At 46.6% G+C, this 17071-nt stretch overlaps 1 protein-coding gene across 3 annotated transcripts; it reads right to left on the reverse strand.

Moving 5' to 3' along the window:
* Positions 1 to 5680: 5680 nt before the first annotated feature.
* Positions 5681 to 16880, reverse strand: NUDT2 (nudix hydrolase 2). Of its 3 annotated transcripts, XM_072959237.1 has the most exons (4): positions 16764 to 16804; positions 14009 to 14108; positions 8144 to 8284; positions 5681 to 6257 (listed from the first exon to the last, which is right to left on the reverse strand). In XM_072959237.1, the coding sequence occupies exons 3-4, from the start codon at positions 8268 to 8270 to the stop codon at positions 5941 to 5943; spliced, it is 444 nt and encodes a 147-aa protein (XP_072815338.1). In that variant the 5' UTR covers positions 8271 to 8284; positions 14009 to 14108; positions 16764 to 16804; the 3' UTR covers positions 5681 to 5940. The 3 variants fall into 3 exon arrangements, with proteins under 3 accessions (XP_072815338.1, XP_006216904.1, XP_072815339.1); XM_006216842.4 differs by lacking the exon at positions 14009 to 14108 and having other exon boundaries at positions 16764 to 16880; XM_072959238.1 differs by lacking the exons at positions 14009 to 14108; positions 16764 to 16804 and adding an exon at positions 11786 to 11894.
* Between the last annotated feature and the right edge of the window lie 191 nt (positions 16881 to 17071).

Here is a 17071-nt window from a genome sequence, read left to right on the forward strand (position 1 = left end):
TTTTTTTGTTTGTTTTCTTGCTTAAAAACTATGTGGATTTTTCCAGGCCCCCGCTCCCAACCCAGCTGGCTTCCTCTGGGCCTGCATGTGACACCCTCTTCCCAAATAACTGCACGTAGCACCCAGTTGAGTTCTGAGTTTGTGAGCCAAGGGATACTGTGGTCCAGGAGAAAGGTAAGAGAAGAGACATCTGAAGGTGGAATGTCAGGAGCCAGGAGTCCCCAGGAAATGGGGAGTAAATGGCAGTAGCTTTCCTCTCCTTTTTGTTGAGAGCATTTACTAATCTGTATTCAGTGGTGAGCCTCCTTGGGTGCTGGTGCACAGCCATGGGCTGTGGAGTGACTGGAGGAGGAGGACACCCAGACTGGGTCCTGGAAGTTTCCTTAAATAGCTGGGGAACATGACTCACACTTAAATGGCTGTCCACTTTCTATACAATCTGAAGCCAGCTTACCTAACTAACCTCTCAGGCCTTGGTTTCTTCATCTTTAAAATGGAATTTCTCGGATTCATTGAGATGGATTTGTAAAGTACTTATGTAAAAATTGGCAAAGAGTTAAGTGCTCAGTAAATGGTAATTGCTATCAACTCTATATTCTAAACAAGGAACAAAGAAAAATTCTGCCTAAAACCTGTGCTGTCCAGTATAGTAGCCTCTAGCCACATGTCACTTCTTAAATTTATTTTTTAAATTAATTAAAATGAGTCATAATTATAAATCCAGTTTTTCAGGCACATTAGCCACATTTCAAGTGTTCAAAAACCATGCGTGACTAGTGGTTAACATGTTGGACTGTGCAGATTATAGAACATTTCCATAGTTGAATTAAGTTCTACAGCCCAGCACCAAGCAGTGTGTGCTGTCAGAGATGACATGGCGGGCGGATAAAGTAATCTGTAAGGCCCAACTCACCTGGCATGGAGGAGCAGTACCCTTTAGAAGGGCACTGAGGGCAGGCAGCCTAGATCGGGGAGGGGACGCATCGTGCCCACTGAGCACTCACTGTGTGCTGGGGCAGGACCAAAGGGAAGAGTGCCCTTGTTTGGCCAAATCCCAGCCAGCTGGCCCTTGGCTTGTGATCTGGTTTCTAGTCTGGCCTCTGCTATCGATTTAGTTAATCACAAAAGTGCAGGTGAATCAACAGAAAACACTGAGATAGGAAGACACTGTCCTGAGTCACACAGCAGGTTAGTAACCAAAACTGGACTGGAACCTGGTGTTCTGCATCTAGATGCCCAGAATCTCCCACCCAGCATTCACCCATCTTCCAACAGTGTGGCCCAGCCCTGGCCTGTATACATCTAAGGTTGGGGAGCCAGCTAAAATGTGTGTCTCTGAAGCTGCCACCCAATGGGCCTGATTCTAGGCCAGGGAGTGTTTCCCCTTCCCCCATGACAACAAAAAAGAGAGGTTCAAGAAGTTGGTGGGGAGCTGGCTGGAATGGTAGGAACCATGAGAAAGAACTGGTTTTGGAGATGGTGGGGAGTAGGAACTGGGCTAGAAGCTGTCTCTACCCCTATATTTGCTAGGATGCCCAAAACTCTGCCCTCTCCGAGCCTTGTCCACCCCCTCCAATCCCTGCCAGCATGTCTTGTACATTCCAGATTTATCTCTGTCTCTTTGCACATCTGGGTGGAGAGGAAGGGCTGCCCCTCCTCCATGGCACTTCCAGCAGCCTTGTCATGGCCAGAATTCCCCATTGGTCTTTTCTGTACCCCTGGGCTGGGAGGTGGAGGTGCAGAGACTGGCATGCAATAATGGGATGCTCCCTTCTCCAGAGGTGATAAGGAGGGACTGAGTGACCACTGTGGGAAATCTGAGACCGAGGCCTACCACCCCCATTCTGTAACCATGTGCACCCTAAGAGTCTGCCTCAGTTTCCCTTCCAGTGCTATATGAATCTGCTGAACCCTGGCCAAGCCCTCTCTCTAAGATCCAGATATGTTTTTTAAGAGGATCTTTGCTCTTGTTCCCCCAGATTTGAGTGAAGTATCCCTCACCCTGGCTGGCTCCAGAGCAAGTCTTCTTCTGCCAGTTCCCCTCACTGAGCTTTCTGTTCCCTTCTCTCCTCAAGTCCAATGACAGTGTTTACCTCTCCAACCCCTGGCCACTATCCCATATCAGGTCTTATCAATTCTAGCCTCAACCATTGCAGTGGACTCCTACTCCAGTCTCAAACCTTTCAATTCAATCCACATGGCAGCCAAGAAAATCTTTCTGAAATTCAATCATGTCATTTAGGGAGAAATTCTAGCTCTGGTGTTCAAGACCTCTAAGATCTGAATCATTTTTGCAGCTCTGTTTCTGTTTTGCTCATGCTCACATACTTATAAGTATATTTTGAAGAACTGCTACCTTCAGTTCTTGGAACAGCTGCACAGCCCATCCCTGCAAGGGGGGGCCTGCCCAGACACAGCCTTGAAGAAAACTACAGTGGCAACTGGGTGATTTCCTTTCCTGCCATTGTCAGACTCAGTGGGACTCCTGCTGACACCCTCCCCTTTCTGGTACACACCCCAGGTCCCAAGGAACAACCTAGTTTTTATCTTAAGGCTAGCCATTTGCTTCATCACACCCAGGGATCTTTCCAGCAGTGTGGTGGAGGGAGACATTATTTTTTTCCCAATGTACTTTACCATTTTAATGGGCTATACAGGAAAAGACTGATGTTCTTTCTTCTCTCTCTTTTTTTTAATTGAGGTGTCAGTGACATAACATTATATTAGTTTCAGGTATACAATGTAATGATTTGATATTTGTATATATTGCTAAATGATCAACACAATAAGTCCAGTTAACAGCCATCACCATACACAATTACAGAAAAAAAATTTTTTTTTCTTGTGATTAGAACATTTGAGATCCACTCTCCTATCTACTTTCAAATATGCAATATAGTATTTTTAACTACAGTCATCATGCTGTACATTACATCCCCAGGACTTATTCATTTTATAACTGGAAGTTTGTACCTTTTGACCCCCTCACCCATTAGGGGAGGGGAGAAATGTTGGTCTTCCGTAGCAAGCCCTGAGTCTGGCTGGGGGTGGGGTTAGGGTAGGAGGGGAGAGACTGAAGAGGAAGAGGTTTTGTCCCTGGGGGTTCCAGGTCTGAAGAACAGGAAGAGGCTGTGCCTCTGTAGTCAGTATCCTAGTGTTGTTTTTTCCCTCCCTAGCCCCACCTTCCCCTCTTCAGGGGGTCCTGTTGAGAACTTCCTATGACACAATCCTGAGCAGAAGGCAGAGTAGAAGGGGAATGGACGTGAATGGGGAGGGTTAGGAGGAAGGCAGAGAGCCAGTCTTACTGGGCACCTGCAGCACAACCTTAAGGGGGCAGCAGCGAGGCTGGCACTGCCCCCCTCTGGAAGAGGGGCAGACAGGCTGGGGCAGGAGCTGGACTGATGGAGAAGTCAGCCTCTGCTCCCCAAATGTGGGGGCTCCACTTGGGGTCCCATACTGCCCATAAGGCTTTCAATTTAAATTCTACCCTTATAACTTCATTCTTTTGGGTCTTCAGTTCGCAAACAAGTGTTTACTGTGGGGTGTAAGATATTGCTTTTGGGAGTCAAGAGAGCATTTTGGTTTTCCAGAGCCTCTATCAGATGCACCTAGGAGAGGGCAACTTAGCGACCATCCTGGTGAGGATTAGTTTGTGAGATGCTTCTTCACTCTGAGGTGGTGCAGGTAGTAGTGGGGAAAACAGGTGCAACCCCAAGAAAAGCCTCTTTGGGTGTAGGTGGGGAAACAGGATGGCGCTTATAGGATGGGTGGTTACATCAGGAGGAGAGGCTCTGGAGCTTGAGGGCCTCAGAATGAAGGGAAAATTGTGGTCTTGGTCCCACCGCTCTTGAATAAGCCCCTGGTGGCCAGAAGCAAAGTGGTGATGACGATGAAGCCTGCTCACCTGCTACATTCCAATCTCAGTTCCTCTCTCTCCCGCCCTCATCCACCTCTGGTAACCTGGCCCAGTCCCACCCTTCTGTGAATTCTTCCTGCAGAGTGAGCAGCTGAATGCAATTTATGAACTCCACCCCCCGCCTCCTCCCTGCTTCTCCAGAGTACCTGTGTTTTCATGGAAAACACTGTGAGGCCCAGAGGAGTGACTCCAAAGCGATACAAGATATTTTAAAGCAGAGTAGTCCCTCTGGCACCTCATCCTCAAAGGACCCCACAAACAGGCAGCCACCAGGACCATCTATCTTCTTAAGCCTCAATTTCCCCAGGTAAAAAAATAAGCAGCAAAATCAGGTCATTTTCTAGGCCCTTCCAGCTCTGTTGTAGGAGGTCTTAGCATCTTGAGATCCCACAGCCTCCCATGCTGAGTGCACAGGGAAGGCCAGCCCTTGTTAGGAGGCAGCTAGTCTGTGGTTTGGCACCACTGCCCAGCAGGCATTTATTAAATCAGTGGGATGTGGTCCCTGCTGGCCTGAAAAGAGAACATTAAGCTCCAAAAACTTCCTGCAGCAGGCCTCCTTCAGAGAGTGCTGCTCAGAGGGGTGAGGAACAAAACCATTCAGGCCTCTGGCAGTGCTCCAAGATCCTGTTCGCTAGTACTTCTGCCCTGTCTGCACGGAGAACCAGTGACTGAAAACATCTGGAAGCCTGTTTAAGAGCTGGGTGACTTCTCTCTCCTTCCTCTGGGGATGGCTGTTCTTGACCCTGGTAATCCACATTGACCTTTGCCAGTGCCCCTTCCCGTCCAGTCTTCTGCACTTCATTGGGCAACAACCCTCTAATGAAATCCACATGAATTCAGCTGCTAACAGCTCCTGGAAGGGCTGGAGGATCTAACACCTGCCCTGCATTCCTTGAGCCCTAGTAGCAAGGGGAAAGAAGGCTGAGACCCAACTCTTGTGCTTCTGGGTCTTACAGTTGAATCGTGGAGAAAGGGAGTAGGAGGGAAGAGAGAAACGCCGATGATGAGGTCTTGCTAAAGGTGCAGAAGGCAGCGGCAGGTGAGGATTGCGCGAGGTAGTGACAGGGCTGCTGGGTGGCCCAGCGAAGCCCCCAGGCCTCTTTACACCTCTTACCAATGACCTTGGTCATACTTACAACCATGCCGACTGTGGGAGTCAGGACTGGGCTGGGAGGTTGGAGTGTGTGTGTTGCTGACCTGGTGGCCCAGGGTTGGCTGTCCCTCCTCTCCTGATTGTGACTGGGGATCTGTTCCAGTGTTTCTTGGGTCTCTAATTATTTTAGGAAACATTTACTGAGCACCTACAATGTATGTGCCTGGTGCTGGGAAGAGATACATTAGCAAGTACAGTTGTCCTAAGTTATCCACAGAGGATTGGTTCCAGGACCCACTGTGGATTATCAAGTTCTAAGGATGTTTGAGTCCCACTGTCGGTCCTCGGTATCCACGGATACGGAGTGCCGACTGTATGACAGACCCAACTGCTACGCTCCAGTCCCACTCACTTGTATATCCTGCCCGCTACATGTCACAATGTCACGGGCACACCAGCGGGGTGCGATGAGAGTGCTTGGAGTTCCAGAGGCAGAAGAGCTACCCTGGCAGTGTTGGGTTTCTCCTATTCTGACTCCCTCAACTTCTCTGGGATGGAGTGCTTGGACACAGGATACTCTTCAGCTAAGGTCAGAGCTCTGATTCACTCTAGTTTTCTCCCCACCCAGGGCAAGAGTCTATGAAATAAATACAGCAGATTAGAAGGAGAGATAAGCTGCTTGACGTTTATTCATTAACTTCAAGGATGCACTCACTGGGCCTGGCCTTTTTTCCTTTTTTTAATTCCTCCTTTGCCTTCCTTTCCACCCAGCTGAGAGTTGCTTGCATGCTTCTGAGAGTCCTCAGCTGATTTTACTAACCTATCTGCTCTGTGCTATGATGAGCCAAAGACTTCCCCGAAAGTGAAGGCGGGTTCATCTCAGAAGGTCCTCAAGGATCCTACTGAGGCAAATGACCCTGCTCTGGTCAGCTCAGGCCACTGTGGAGCAGAGAAAATGGTGTCCTTCTTGGAGTACTGCCTTCATATCCTTGAACTGAGCCAGCTGGCAGGCCTCCTCCAGTCCCAGCCAGCGGTAGGCCTGGTGCTCGTGGGAGAGGCGGACCTCCACGTTGTAGTCCTTTACCTCTGCCAGCCAGTAGATGACCGTTTTAGGCTTCTCCCTGGCCACATAACTGAGCTCCCTTCTGAACCCCTCGATGATGGTCAGCTGGCCCGCTCCTATGCCTGCTTCCTCCTGAGTCTCCCGCAGGGCTGTTTCCAAGTCGCTTTCTCCTGGTTCTGCATGGCCTGGTTAGGAGAAAAGAGGAAGAGGAGGAGGATAAAATCTTCAACAAAGCTGGACTTTCCAGGTCAGATAATTTAAAGCTGGGGTCTTTGGTGACTTTTCTAGCTGTTTGCTAGGCTTTGGCAATATCCTAACATGCCTAGGAATGGGGTGCAGGGCAGGGCGTGTCTGGCTCTGTGGTGTCTGGGCAGTCCCCCTTCCCCACCACATCTTCTCTACAGAGAGTGAAACAGACCATGTATTTGGCAAGTCTGGTCTAGAATACAGCTCTTTGATGGTAAGAGAGACGGCCTCCCTCTAATCTCTGCTTTCTTATTCTTTGGAGCTCTCCTCATCCCATGTTCTCAGGGAGACCTTTCCCTTGGAGACATTAATGTGGTTTTCCTGAGGAGGAGCAGTCCTTTCTTGCCAGGTGGGAGCAGGCTGACGAGGGAGCACTTCGCCTACAATCCACAGTGAGGACTTAACACTGTCTGCATTTGGTCCCTGAAGTCCCAGGGCCAACAGTTAGGCTCCAAACCCTGCACCACGGCACCAGCAGCTGTTTCCAAGTAGCTATCAAGGCTTTTCCAAATTGTTTTCGTCTTTCTAACTGAGCAAGGCCAGATTCCAGTTTCACAGGGAAAGTCCTGATGGGAACTTAGACTAAGGACAAGCTGAGAGCCAGTTCTAAGAAAATTTGTTGGCAAGACCCAAACCCAAGCAGACGACTGCCAAGAAGCTGTTCTAAGAGAACTTGAAGCTCTGCAGACTGGGAGCAGCCCTCAGCTTTGTCTCTAGGCCCGCCCTGCAAATTCTCAGCTTACCCAGGGGGCCGAGAAGGCCTGGGAGGGGTCTGGCAGCCTCTGTCAACACATGGCTCCAGCAAGTTGCTGGGGGCCTCCTGGTTCAGGAGCTCATGGGGAGCAGAAATTCTTAGCTATTCCCTTCTTGGTTCAAAGACAGGGCTATACCCTAGCCTTCTCCTTCCCAGGGGTCCTCATAGCAGTACCCTGAGTCAGCTGCTGCTACACAGCTCCCACAGAAAGCAGCCAGGAGTTTGGACTTAAAAACCCATTCTAGCTCACAGCTGCTGGGGAGTTTTCTCTGTACAGCACCACATATAGCCGTGTCCTCAAAGACAGGTAGGTAATGCATCGGGGGAGGAAGGTGGGAGGGATGCTGGTGGTGAGAGAGGTGATCCAGCCCCACCTTCCCTCCTACTGTGTGGGAGTCTCTGAGCACAGCCTGCCCAAAAGCATCCATTCAGCATTCTGCCCATCAATGTTAAAAGGATAACTTCTCCCCCAGGTCCAAGCAGGAAAAAATTCAGAGAGGTCCTTTGAAATCTTTCAGTGAGAGGTACCATGCCGTGTGACTCAGGTGATCAGGAGGCAAGTGTGAATATTTCTATTCATAGTATATGTGACACTTCTGTCTCTTTTTTGCACCTTGTTTCTCCCTAGTGAAACTCAGATGTGCAAATTTTATTTCCTGTTCCCACTTCCTTGTTTTCCTCCAACCCTGGAGCCTTGTTTACCCCTCCACCACCCCACTTGCCTTTCAAGGCCCTGCTCCCTTCTGTCTCAGGGATGTTCACCCTAGGCTCCTGAGCTGTAGCCCAGTAATGGCTCCACCCGAGGTCCCCAATTCCCAGTCCAGTGCTTCTTCTGCTACCCAGACATTCACCGCAGAGGCTGGTGCTCTGGTGAATGATACAAAACCAGGTGCTGCTTCTGCCCTGGGATTTAGTCCCAGAGTTCTATTTCCAGTTCTTCTCTGGCCTGGCATGGACCAGACCCTCCTGCTACACAATCACTGGGAAGCAAGCCTTGTAGGATGCCTGGCAGGGTGGATTTCTGAGCAAGGCTTGGCATTTCCCCAAAGGCCAGCCCCTCCGGCCTCACACCTTTGGGAGGAGTCCAGTGATGAATGCCATCGGATGCCTGCAGCAGTAGAAACTCAACTGCAGTGTTGTCCACCTTGGGCATGAGGCGTCTTCGGAAGATGATCAAGCCGCATGCTCTCAGGGCCATGGTCTATCTGAAGGCTTAACAAAGAAGATGCGGTAAGTTACACAAAACAGGAAGATCCATACTGGGGGGCAGCACAGACCGGCTAACAGTGACCTCGTTACCTACAGAAAAGGGAAAAAGGCAGCAGGACCAATGTGGTGAAACCAGGAATCAGAGACGTGCCTTTGTGTGTAACTGTGGGACCCTGGCCCCTACCTGTTGGTGTGGTTCTATGCCAACTCCTCCAGGCCTCCCTGCTAAAGCAGGGCTGGGGTGTGTGTGTGTGTGTGTGTGTGTGTGTGTGTCGAGACAAGATCCTCAGAAGCGAACTCACTGAAACTGGAGAGATGCTGGGAATGGGAGAGCTGCAGTACAATATTATCATCAAATCCACACTCCCGTTTCCCTCAACCTCCAACCTGAGTCTCTGGAGCAAAGATACCCCATCAATGCGGTTTCTGATGGCTCACAGAGGGGTCACTTAGGAAGAGTAGCTTGGTGTACTAAAAACTTATTTGTTACTGATTTTTTTTTAGTCTTTTATCTGTTTTGGAATGTTATACATTCACATAGTTCAAAATTCAAAGTATAAAGGGGCACACATGGTAGAAAGTCTCTTTCCCATCCCATCAGAGGTGAACCAGCAGAATGGTCAAGAGTGTGAATCTGGAGCCTGGGTTCAAGTTCTGAATCTGTCACTTATTGACTGTGTGATTAGCTCCTAAGCCTCAATTTCCTCAACTGTAAGACAAGATAACAATAGCTCTACTGTAAAGGGCTGCTGTGAGGGTTACATGACTTAACTTTCATAAAGTGCTTTAGAACAGTGCCTGGCAGGTAGTAAGCATGCAGCACATTTCAATATGCATAGAAAACTGTCTGGAAGGATACACATCATTAATACTGTTTTCTGGGGAATGAGATTATGGGGAGACTTTCATTTTCTGCTCCATATATTTCTGTATTATTTGGAAGTTTACAGAGAACACTTATTAATTTTATAATCAGAAATACAATAAAGACAGACTTTTTTTTAGTCTTTTCCAATTTACTTAGCCTTTTTTCCATTTCAGAAAAAAATGTCAACAGCAAAAGACAGGAAGGGAGCAGGAATATCTGTAGAAGTGAAAAAAATTCATCATCTGAAGGAAGACATGTATGTGCTCAAGGTAACAAATAACATGGAAGATTCTTTATGTAAGGTCCTGCTAAAGAAAAATTTGTGTTACTTGTTCAACAAATATTTATTGAGCACCTACTATGTACTAAGTACTGTACCTGGCCTTTGCCCTCATGCAGTTTATATTCTAGTGGGAGAGGCAGACTTTAATCAAATAGTTAAGCAAATTTAAAGATTATTGCCCATAAGATGTGTGTTCCACAGGGGAAAACGTGTGATTGGTAACTTGACCTCGCCTGAGGGATCAAGGAATGCTTCCTGGAAGAAGGGATGTTAGATTAGAGAAGTAAAGGATGAATAAAAGGTAAGCTGGCAAAGGGAAGGAGGAGAGAAAGTGTGTTCCAGGTGGAGGAGACAGCATGGGCAAAGGCCCTGAGGTGAGATGGCGTAACTGGAAGAAAACCAAATGTCTCAAATGCAGAGAAGGCCTGAGAGAGTGGCCCAGGCAGGGAGAGGCCCAAGTTGCAGGGCCTCATCTGCGAGATTCCAGGACCAAAGAAGGAGCTAGTGCTTATGGGTAGCAGAGCTGATGCAGAGAAGGGGGCTGGAGTAGGAGCTGATGGTCTCCAGAGCCCCCTTTTGGTGCTCGATCAAAATGGGCTTGCCATCTGTCAAAGGCATAAAAATCAGGCTCAAACTGAAAGCTGTTCCAGGGCAATTCTCAGGATTGCCAACAGATGGTAATGACTCTCTAGAGAATAGTGGTTCCTTAACCAAAAAACCAAACACACCCAACACTGTGACCTTTCCAAACCTTTCTAAACCTATAACAGGAGCTTTTAAGGATTGGAAATAATCTCAAAGTGGGTTTTCTAAATGCTCTATGTTCTCATATGCTGTTGGCGGGAGAGTAAGTTAGCATATCCCCTTAGGAGGTCAATTTGGTTATAATTATCAAAATATACAATGCACATTCCCCTAGACCCAGGAATTCCATTTCTAGTCACCCTGACATGTAGAAATACATGTGTAAGATGCACACACTAAAAGAAAAAAGGAAGAAAGAAATATCCATCAATATGGGAATGGTTACAAAAGTACAGTGTATCTATATGATGGAATATTAGGAAGCCAATTTAAAAATCAGGTGGAGCCACATAGGCTGCTTGTAAAAAGATTTTTCGGACATACTAAGTGGAAAAAGAATGGCTCATAACAGAATGTAAAGTGCGGTCCTTTTTGAGTTTAAAGTTTCATAAGCTGTAAACCAGTATCAGGCTTATATTAAACATTGTGTTCTGTTTCCCTGGTCTCCCTATTTATGCTGAGAACTTTCCTTATTCTGGAAACCTGAAGGAAGCACCCTGTCACCAAAGAAAGGTGAACAAGGATTTCAAATTACTGGTTCCAGGTTCAGGCAGAAACAGGTAACTGATCCCACATCCTCCTATGAAGATGCTCAGAAAGTATTAGCAAGTTATAGGTATAGGGCATCTTGCCCCTGCCTTGGTAGAATCCCATGGAATGGATGTTGGAATCCCTGGAAAAGTTTAGGGATCCAAGACTAGAAGGCACAGTGCCCTGCCTAGGACAGGAAGCCCCAGGGCATTCCTCCACACTCCTGCCATCACTAATACAGCATGGGGTGGCGTGTGGCAAGAAAGACAGGTCTGGGGTGGCCATGCAGGACTACTGGGGAGAGGGGAGCAGGCAAGTATTTCCCTCTGGGGAGAGGGTTTAGGTTGGTCACAGTGGTGCACTCTAGCAAAAAAAAATGTATCTCAGTATATACCAATGTTCAGGGGTGACTGCATCTAAGAACCAGACCCACTGATGGTGGTTCATTTCAGTGGGACCAGAAGAACTAGGATGAAGAACTGGGATCAGATGTTCACTCTCTGCCTATGCTCTGGACCCACAGAGGGGTCAGCTTTTTCTAGAAAGGCTATTTGCCCTTTCAATTGCTTGGCTTAAGCCAGCTGTCCTCAAGAATTTCTCCCTCCTTCCCCAGACATGCAGCCTCCTCCACATCCTTTCAGAAGCAATTCAGATGTCATGGCTTGAATAACCTACTGTAGAGTTTGATCAGAGACACAGAACGCTATGAGCAACAGAAAATTAAGAATTTAGTATAAGGATTGGACCTTGTGCAATTATGGAAGCTGATGGAGAAATCCACGCAACTCTGTCGCCTCTGTATCTGGTGTTAGGCCTGAAATCTCTCTAGGTCGGTGAGGCCAGCAGTTGGGAAGGAAAGCTGGATGTGAAGTGGAAGAAAGCAAGGAAAACTGGAACCTGTGAGAACAAATCGACTCGTGTTCACTGTCTCCAAGCTCCTGCCTCCGGTGACTTGTAGGAGAAGCTGGGGCCCTTTGCCACAGAGCTGAATGTACACTTGGCCCAGGACTCAGAGTACCTTAAGGAGGAGATTCAGCAGAAGTCCAGGAGCTGCAGGCCTGGATGCTGTCCTGCGCCAACAAGGTGAGCCAGCAGATCAGTGTCAAAAGGTTTGCACTGCCACCACGCCTGTTACCCTGCTCCGTCCTTCAGCGTACTGACTGCTCCTTCACTTCAGCTTTCCAAATCATGTGCAAAATTTTGAGGTCAGCCCTAACCTGGAAGCATGCAGGAAGGGAATCCTGGGATGCTTAGTTCCAGCTTAGCTAAGTGGACACAGTACAAAGCCCCCACAAGCATGCATACCTAGTATGGCAAATCTCTGTCTGTACCTCTGGCAGGTAAGAGCCAGACTCTAAGCTGTCTCCTTGGGACCCAGCACAGCAGCTCTCAACAGATGTTCATTGACTCAAAAGAACTGTCTCCCCACCTCCCACTCAAACAAATGCTCAGGGTGTGTTCTGGGACTTTGGGAAATAGCCCAGTGTTTTCCTGAAGAGTGCCATTTACATAAAAGTCAATGGAGCTATTGTTGGAGGTTTCTGTTTTTCTGGAGACCACGGAGCTGAAGCTGTCCTGGGGTTTGAAAGTAGCCAGATTTCTTTCTCTCTCTCTCTCTCTCTCTCTCTCTTTCTCGTACACACACACGCACACACACACCCACACTGACTCTGAGTGGACTCAAACCTCAGGGAGTTAAAGAACACAGCATCCAATATGCAAAATATGCCTGCAGCCAGGATTGCGGAGGTGAGAACTCCAGGCTGACAGCAGGCAATTCACACTTCAGAAAAGTGGCAAAGTGCCTTAGGTGGTTTAAAAAAAAAAAAAAAACACCTGAACAAAAAACCCTCAATGTCATCAGAAGGTTCCAGAAGCTAAGGAAAAGTGCTTTTGGCTTTCTCTGTATATGCAACTCCCTCACAGCCTAGGAGGTTCAGGACCTAGGTGCCAAAAAATAATTCACAGATAACTGGCTCTGCTGATATGTTGTGTTCCAATATTTTCATCAAATTAATCAGAGTGCTATTGCAAGCATAGCTCAACCCCAAAAGCCTTCACTAATGCAACATTAGACACAGAAAGAGCCCCCCAAATCCTCTGCCTAACTTGTTCCTCATGGTCTAAAATCGCTTTTGCAGAAAGTGTTTCAATTAAGCATCTACCCTGTGCAAGGTTTTTTATATGTATCTTTTCTACAGCTCAGGATAACTCTTCATAATAAGGATTATTATCTCCAGTTTTGTGAGGAAACTGAGATTCAAAAAGGTTAAAATATTTGCCCAAAGGCATAGCTGGTTTGTGAATGGTGGCATTTGAATCCAAGTAAGTCTAACTCTAAAGTCTGAATTTTTTTGTTTGTTTGTTTATACAGCTTTGCTTACCGTGAAAGAGCAGGGCTTAGGGCACAAAAGGCCCTGAGAGAAGACATGCAAATAATTTATAAAATTACTTCCAGTTCCAAAATTCCCACTTTTTGATCTATATTCATATGGAGAGTTTTTAAGAAGTCTAGCTGGAATCCTTCCCACAGAATAGGTTTTAGTTGGAGGGGCGTATAGATGAAGGTCCTGATGCCCAAAGACAAGGCTGGAGGGATAAAGTGTAGTCTGAGGCCCCCTAAACTTTGCTTGTCAGATAAAGGTTTCTAAGTCTTCTCTGCTTTTTTCTGGGAAGTAGGAGCCTAAAACCACATGTTGAAAACCATACCCAGTAGCCTGAGGATTCCCAAGCTTGGGGACATGCTTGACTCTAGCCTTGGACAAGTACACAGGCACCTAACTTAGGGCACTGGTGTCCAGGAAATTTGCCCAGGCCAATCCATTGCAAGGAGGGAGGCCACTGCACCTGCCCACAAGCACCTCTGTGACTGCTCAGCTTCCTTTCACTTCCCCCTTCATAATGGTCATTTCTCCAATTCTCCAAGTCCCTCTTTTCCTTTCAAAGGAGAAAACATATATGAGCCTCCCATCCTTGAATAAAGTTCTCTCTTTTAACAACAACAACAAAAATAGAGGGGAGAAGGGTATAGCTCAGTGGTAGAGTGTGTGCTTAGCATGCATGAGATCCTGGGTTCAATCCCTAGTACCTCCATTAAAGAAAAATTAAAATAAACCTAATTACCCTCCCCGCTTAAAAAAAAAAAACGAAACAACAAAAAGAGAAAAAGGAAAAAGAAAAAAAAAGTCCTCCACTACTATAGATTGAATAAACTGAGACAAAGAAAATGTTCCAACTACACCTTTCCTTGCACATCCACCATTCTCCTCTCTCGCCGAGACCGAGCTGCTGAGTCATCTTGCCATCTTTGCTATTTGGCTGAGGGAGGAAACAGATTTCACCTGTAATGACATGAATATTGGCTTCTAAGATGAGGCCAAAGTCAGACAAGGTTGGGACAAAAAATCGTTTCTAGTGAAGCAGATCTGTTAAGTGGCCTGTTAGTGCCATCTGCTGTCCAATCCTGGAAAGCAAACACGGGGAATTCTGATATAGCCTGAAGGGATTCATTACTCATCTAATGTCTGCTGAGTGTGTCCCATGAGACAGACAGTGTGACAGGATTGAAGAGTAGGTATGAAGCTGAATACTAGTGAAAGAGGAAGGTATTTAAACAGACAAGTTACACATTGTGTTTTGTGCATCAGGGGGATATGTGTAAGATGTAATGGTAGCAAAGGAGTGATTATCTTTAGGTCAAGGGGTACCCCATAATGACACTGAGGGATGGCTAGGAGTTTACCAGGCAGAATAAAGGTGGCAAGGGGCACTCCAGGCAAAGGGAGGAGTGTGAGCAAAACCCCTCAAGCACAAGATGGCATTTCACCGATAAACAGTTTAGTTTATATTCTGTAGGCAATGAGGAGCCTTTGACTGGCTTTAGGCAGGGCTGTAACATGGTCAGATTGACATTTTACAGAGACATTCTGGCAGCAAGGAAAGTGAAGAAAGAATTAGAATAAAAGATTAAAGACAAGGAGACCAACCAGTTATTATAGTTTGGGGGGAGGTGTATTTAGGTTTGTTTATTTACTTACTTATTTTATGGAGGTACTGGGGATTGAACCTGGGACCTCATGCATGCTAAGCATGCACTCTACCACGGAACTATGCCCTCCAGCTCAAGGAGACCAACCAGTTACAAGCCAGTTGCCAACAGTCCAGATGACAAATGATAATAGAGTTAAATGACGGCAGAAGCAGTGAGAACGGAGAGGAAGGAATGAATTTGAGAGAGATCGCAAAGAGAATATCAACACTATTTGATGTTTCATTGTCCAAGGGAGAGAGAGAAGTGTTTGGTTTGAGTGACTAGGTAGAAGGGAGGTAGAGGCAGAATGTCAGCTAATGATTTGTTTGGGACAAGTTGAATTTGAAGTGCTGTAGACCACCCACAAGGTAAGTGGACAGATGGGTCTAGAGTTCAGTGATCATCTCATCCCATCTCTTCATTTCCCAAGGTGGAAATTTCCTACTAGAGAAAGATTTTTCTCCCACTGTAGGTACCTCTGCAGCCCACTGCCTTCCATTTGGATAAGTCTGCCTGTACATCTGGCATTCCAAGAATTTCATCTTCCAGTCAGAAACAGCATGGCACAATAAAGAAAAGATGGCTGGCTTTGCACTGAGAAAGACCTAGCCCCCTAATTTAACAGTTGTGTTACTCTGAGCAAAATATTTAACTTCTCTAGGCCTCGTTTTCCTCATTTGTAAAATGAGGAAACTACCTACATTCATGTTATATAATGTACATGTAAGGTCTGACATATCAGAAGTACTGAATATGTGAGTCACTCTTAACCCTTGTATCATAAAAGGTCATCCAAAAGCTTCTCTAGGTTATGTTTTAATGGCATGCTCTTAGCTTTTATCAACACTTGAATCAAGAAATGGCTTTTCATATTTTCAGCAAACCAATAGTGAACACACTGTTCATCATACCATGTATATCCCTTATGTAGAAGGTCCCACAAGATAAATTCCTTTTAATATAAGTACTAGGAAGAAATTTCACTCTTTTGAAGAATGAATTGTTCCTTAATTACTAGTTATTTAACTGACAAGTTTTGAGCTAAATTGGGTCCTTTACAGTAAATCTACTGGCCCCATTGGCTAGTATATTTGCTTGTTTCTAATATGAAGATAATAGCTCTCATTTTTTTTTTTCGGTGGAGTTACTACTTGCCAGGCATTGTGCCAAATGCTTTACCTTCATTATTTCCCTTAGTCTTCACAACTGCCCCTGAGGCACTACTGCAAGTTTTCAAAAGAGGGAAAAGTCAACAATGGCTGAGATGTGTCTGGGTAGTGACTCAAAAGCAGATCTGCCCATCTTCCAACATCACTGCTCTCAACTTTCGACTCTATATTAGCTACAATTGGCTGTTTGATTGCATTCAGTTTATTTTAAGCTGTCCTATATATGTATATGTATAAATGTGGTTTTTTCCTTAATACATATAATAAATACATAGGGCTCAAAGCAGGTCACAACTTTGAGAAAGAAAGTTATGTTTTAGGCAGTAGTACTCCCCTGTGACTTTCTTTAGTTCTGCCATAATCGCCACAATATTATTCATTCAGTAAATGAAGCAATATGAAAATGTAAAACATCTTGTGGAAAGTAGACAGGGTATAACGGGTAACAACAAAGCTAAAACTGAGGCCCAGGGAGGGGAAGGTAAGACACTCGGTCGCTGGGCCCTAAACCTGGCACTCTGGGATTCCGATGACCCACCCGATCGCCACTTGCATGGGAGCAAGCAAGGTTCGCAGGGCCATGTAACCCTCCCTTCTTCCTGCTTATTTAGGAAAACTAAGACCCTGTGAGAGGCTGGGGCCTGGCCTGCCCACGTCTCACTGCCAGCTTGGAGGAGGGCACGTCCAGCTCTGACCCTGCAGCGACGGAAAGTTAATCAGCTGCAGACTCCCATCGCTTTGAGCCTCATTCTTCCGAGAAGAACTAAACCCAGAGATCCCTCTGTAAGGCTACTCACCCCAAGCAGGAGGAGGCAGGAGGCGGGCCTCGGACAGAGACCTGGGGTACGTCGACCAACCCGAAGAGCTCAGTTGCGCTTAGGGAGACCAATAGCATGTGGCAGAAGTATTCTTGACCCGCCTCAAAGGTGCCGTTCTTTCACTTAGAACATCGCGAGATTTTCATTTAAGCGGACTGATTGGTTGAAAGACGGAACTTGAGCGTTATGCCCACTGTTTCCTCGGGTCCCTGATTGGTCTTCTAGAAGAGAAGGCGGCCCACGTCCACGACGTAATGGATTCCCATTGGTGGGCGGGGCGAGACTGG

The sequence above is a fragment of the Vicugna pacos genome, chromosome 4 (genome assembly GCF_048564905.1).
Source record: "Vicugna pacos chromosome 4, VicPac4, whole genome shotgun sequence".
NCBI classification, from domain to species: domain Eukaryota; kingdom Metazoa; phylum Chordata; class Mammalia; order Artiodactyla; family Camelidae; genus Vicugna; species Vicugna pacos.

Coding starts and splice junctions, on each gene's coding strand:
- NUDT2 (XM_006216842.4), bottom strand. CDS start 8,270: ATGGCCCTGAGAGCATGCGGCTTGATCATCTTCCGAAGACGCCTCATG. Junction 6,258..8,143: donor TCACTGGACTCCTCCCAAAG/GTGTGAGGCCGG, acceptor TCTCCTAACCAG/GCCATGCAGAACCAGGAGAA.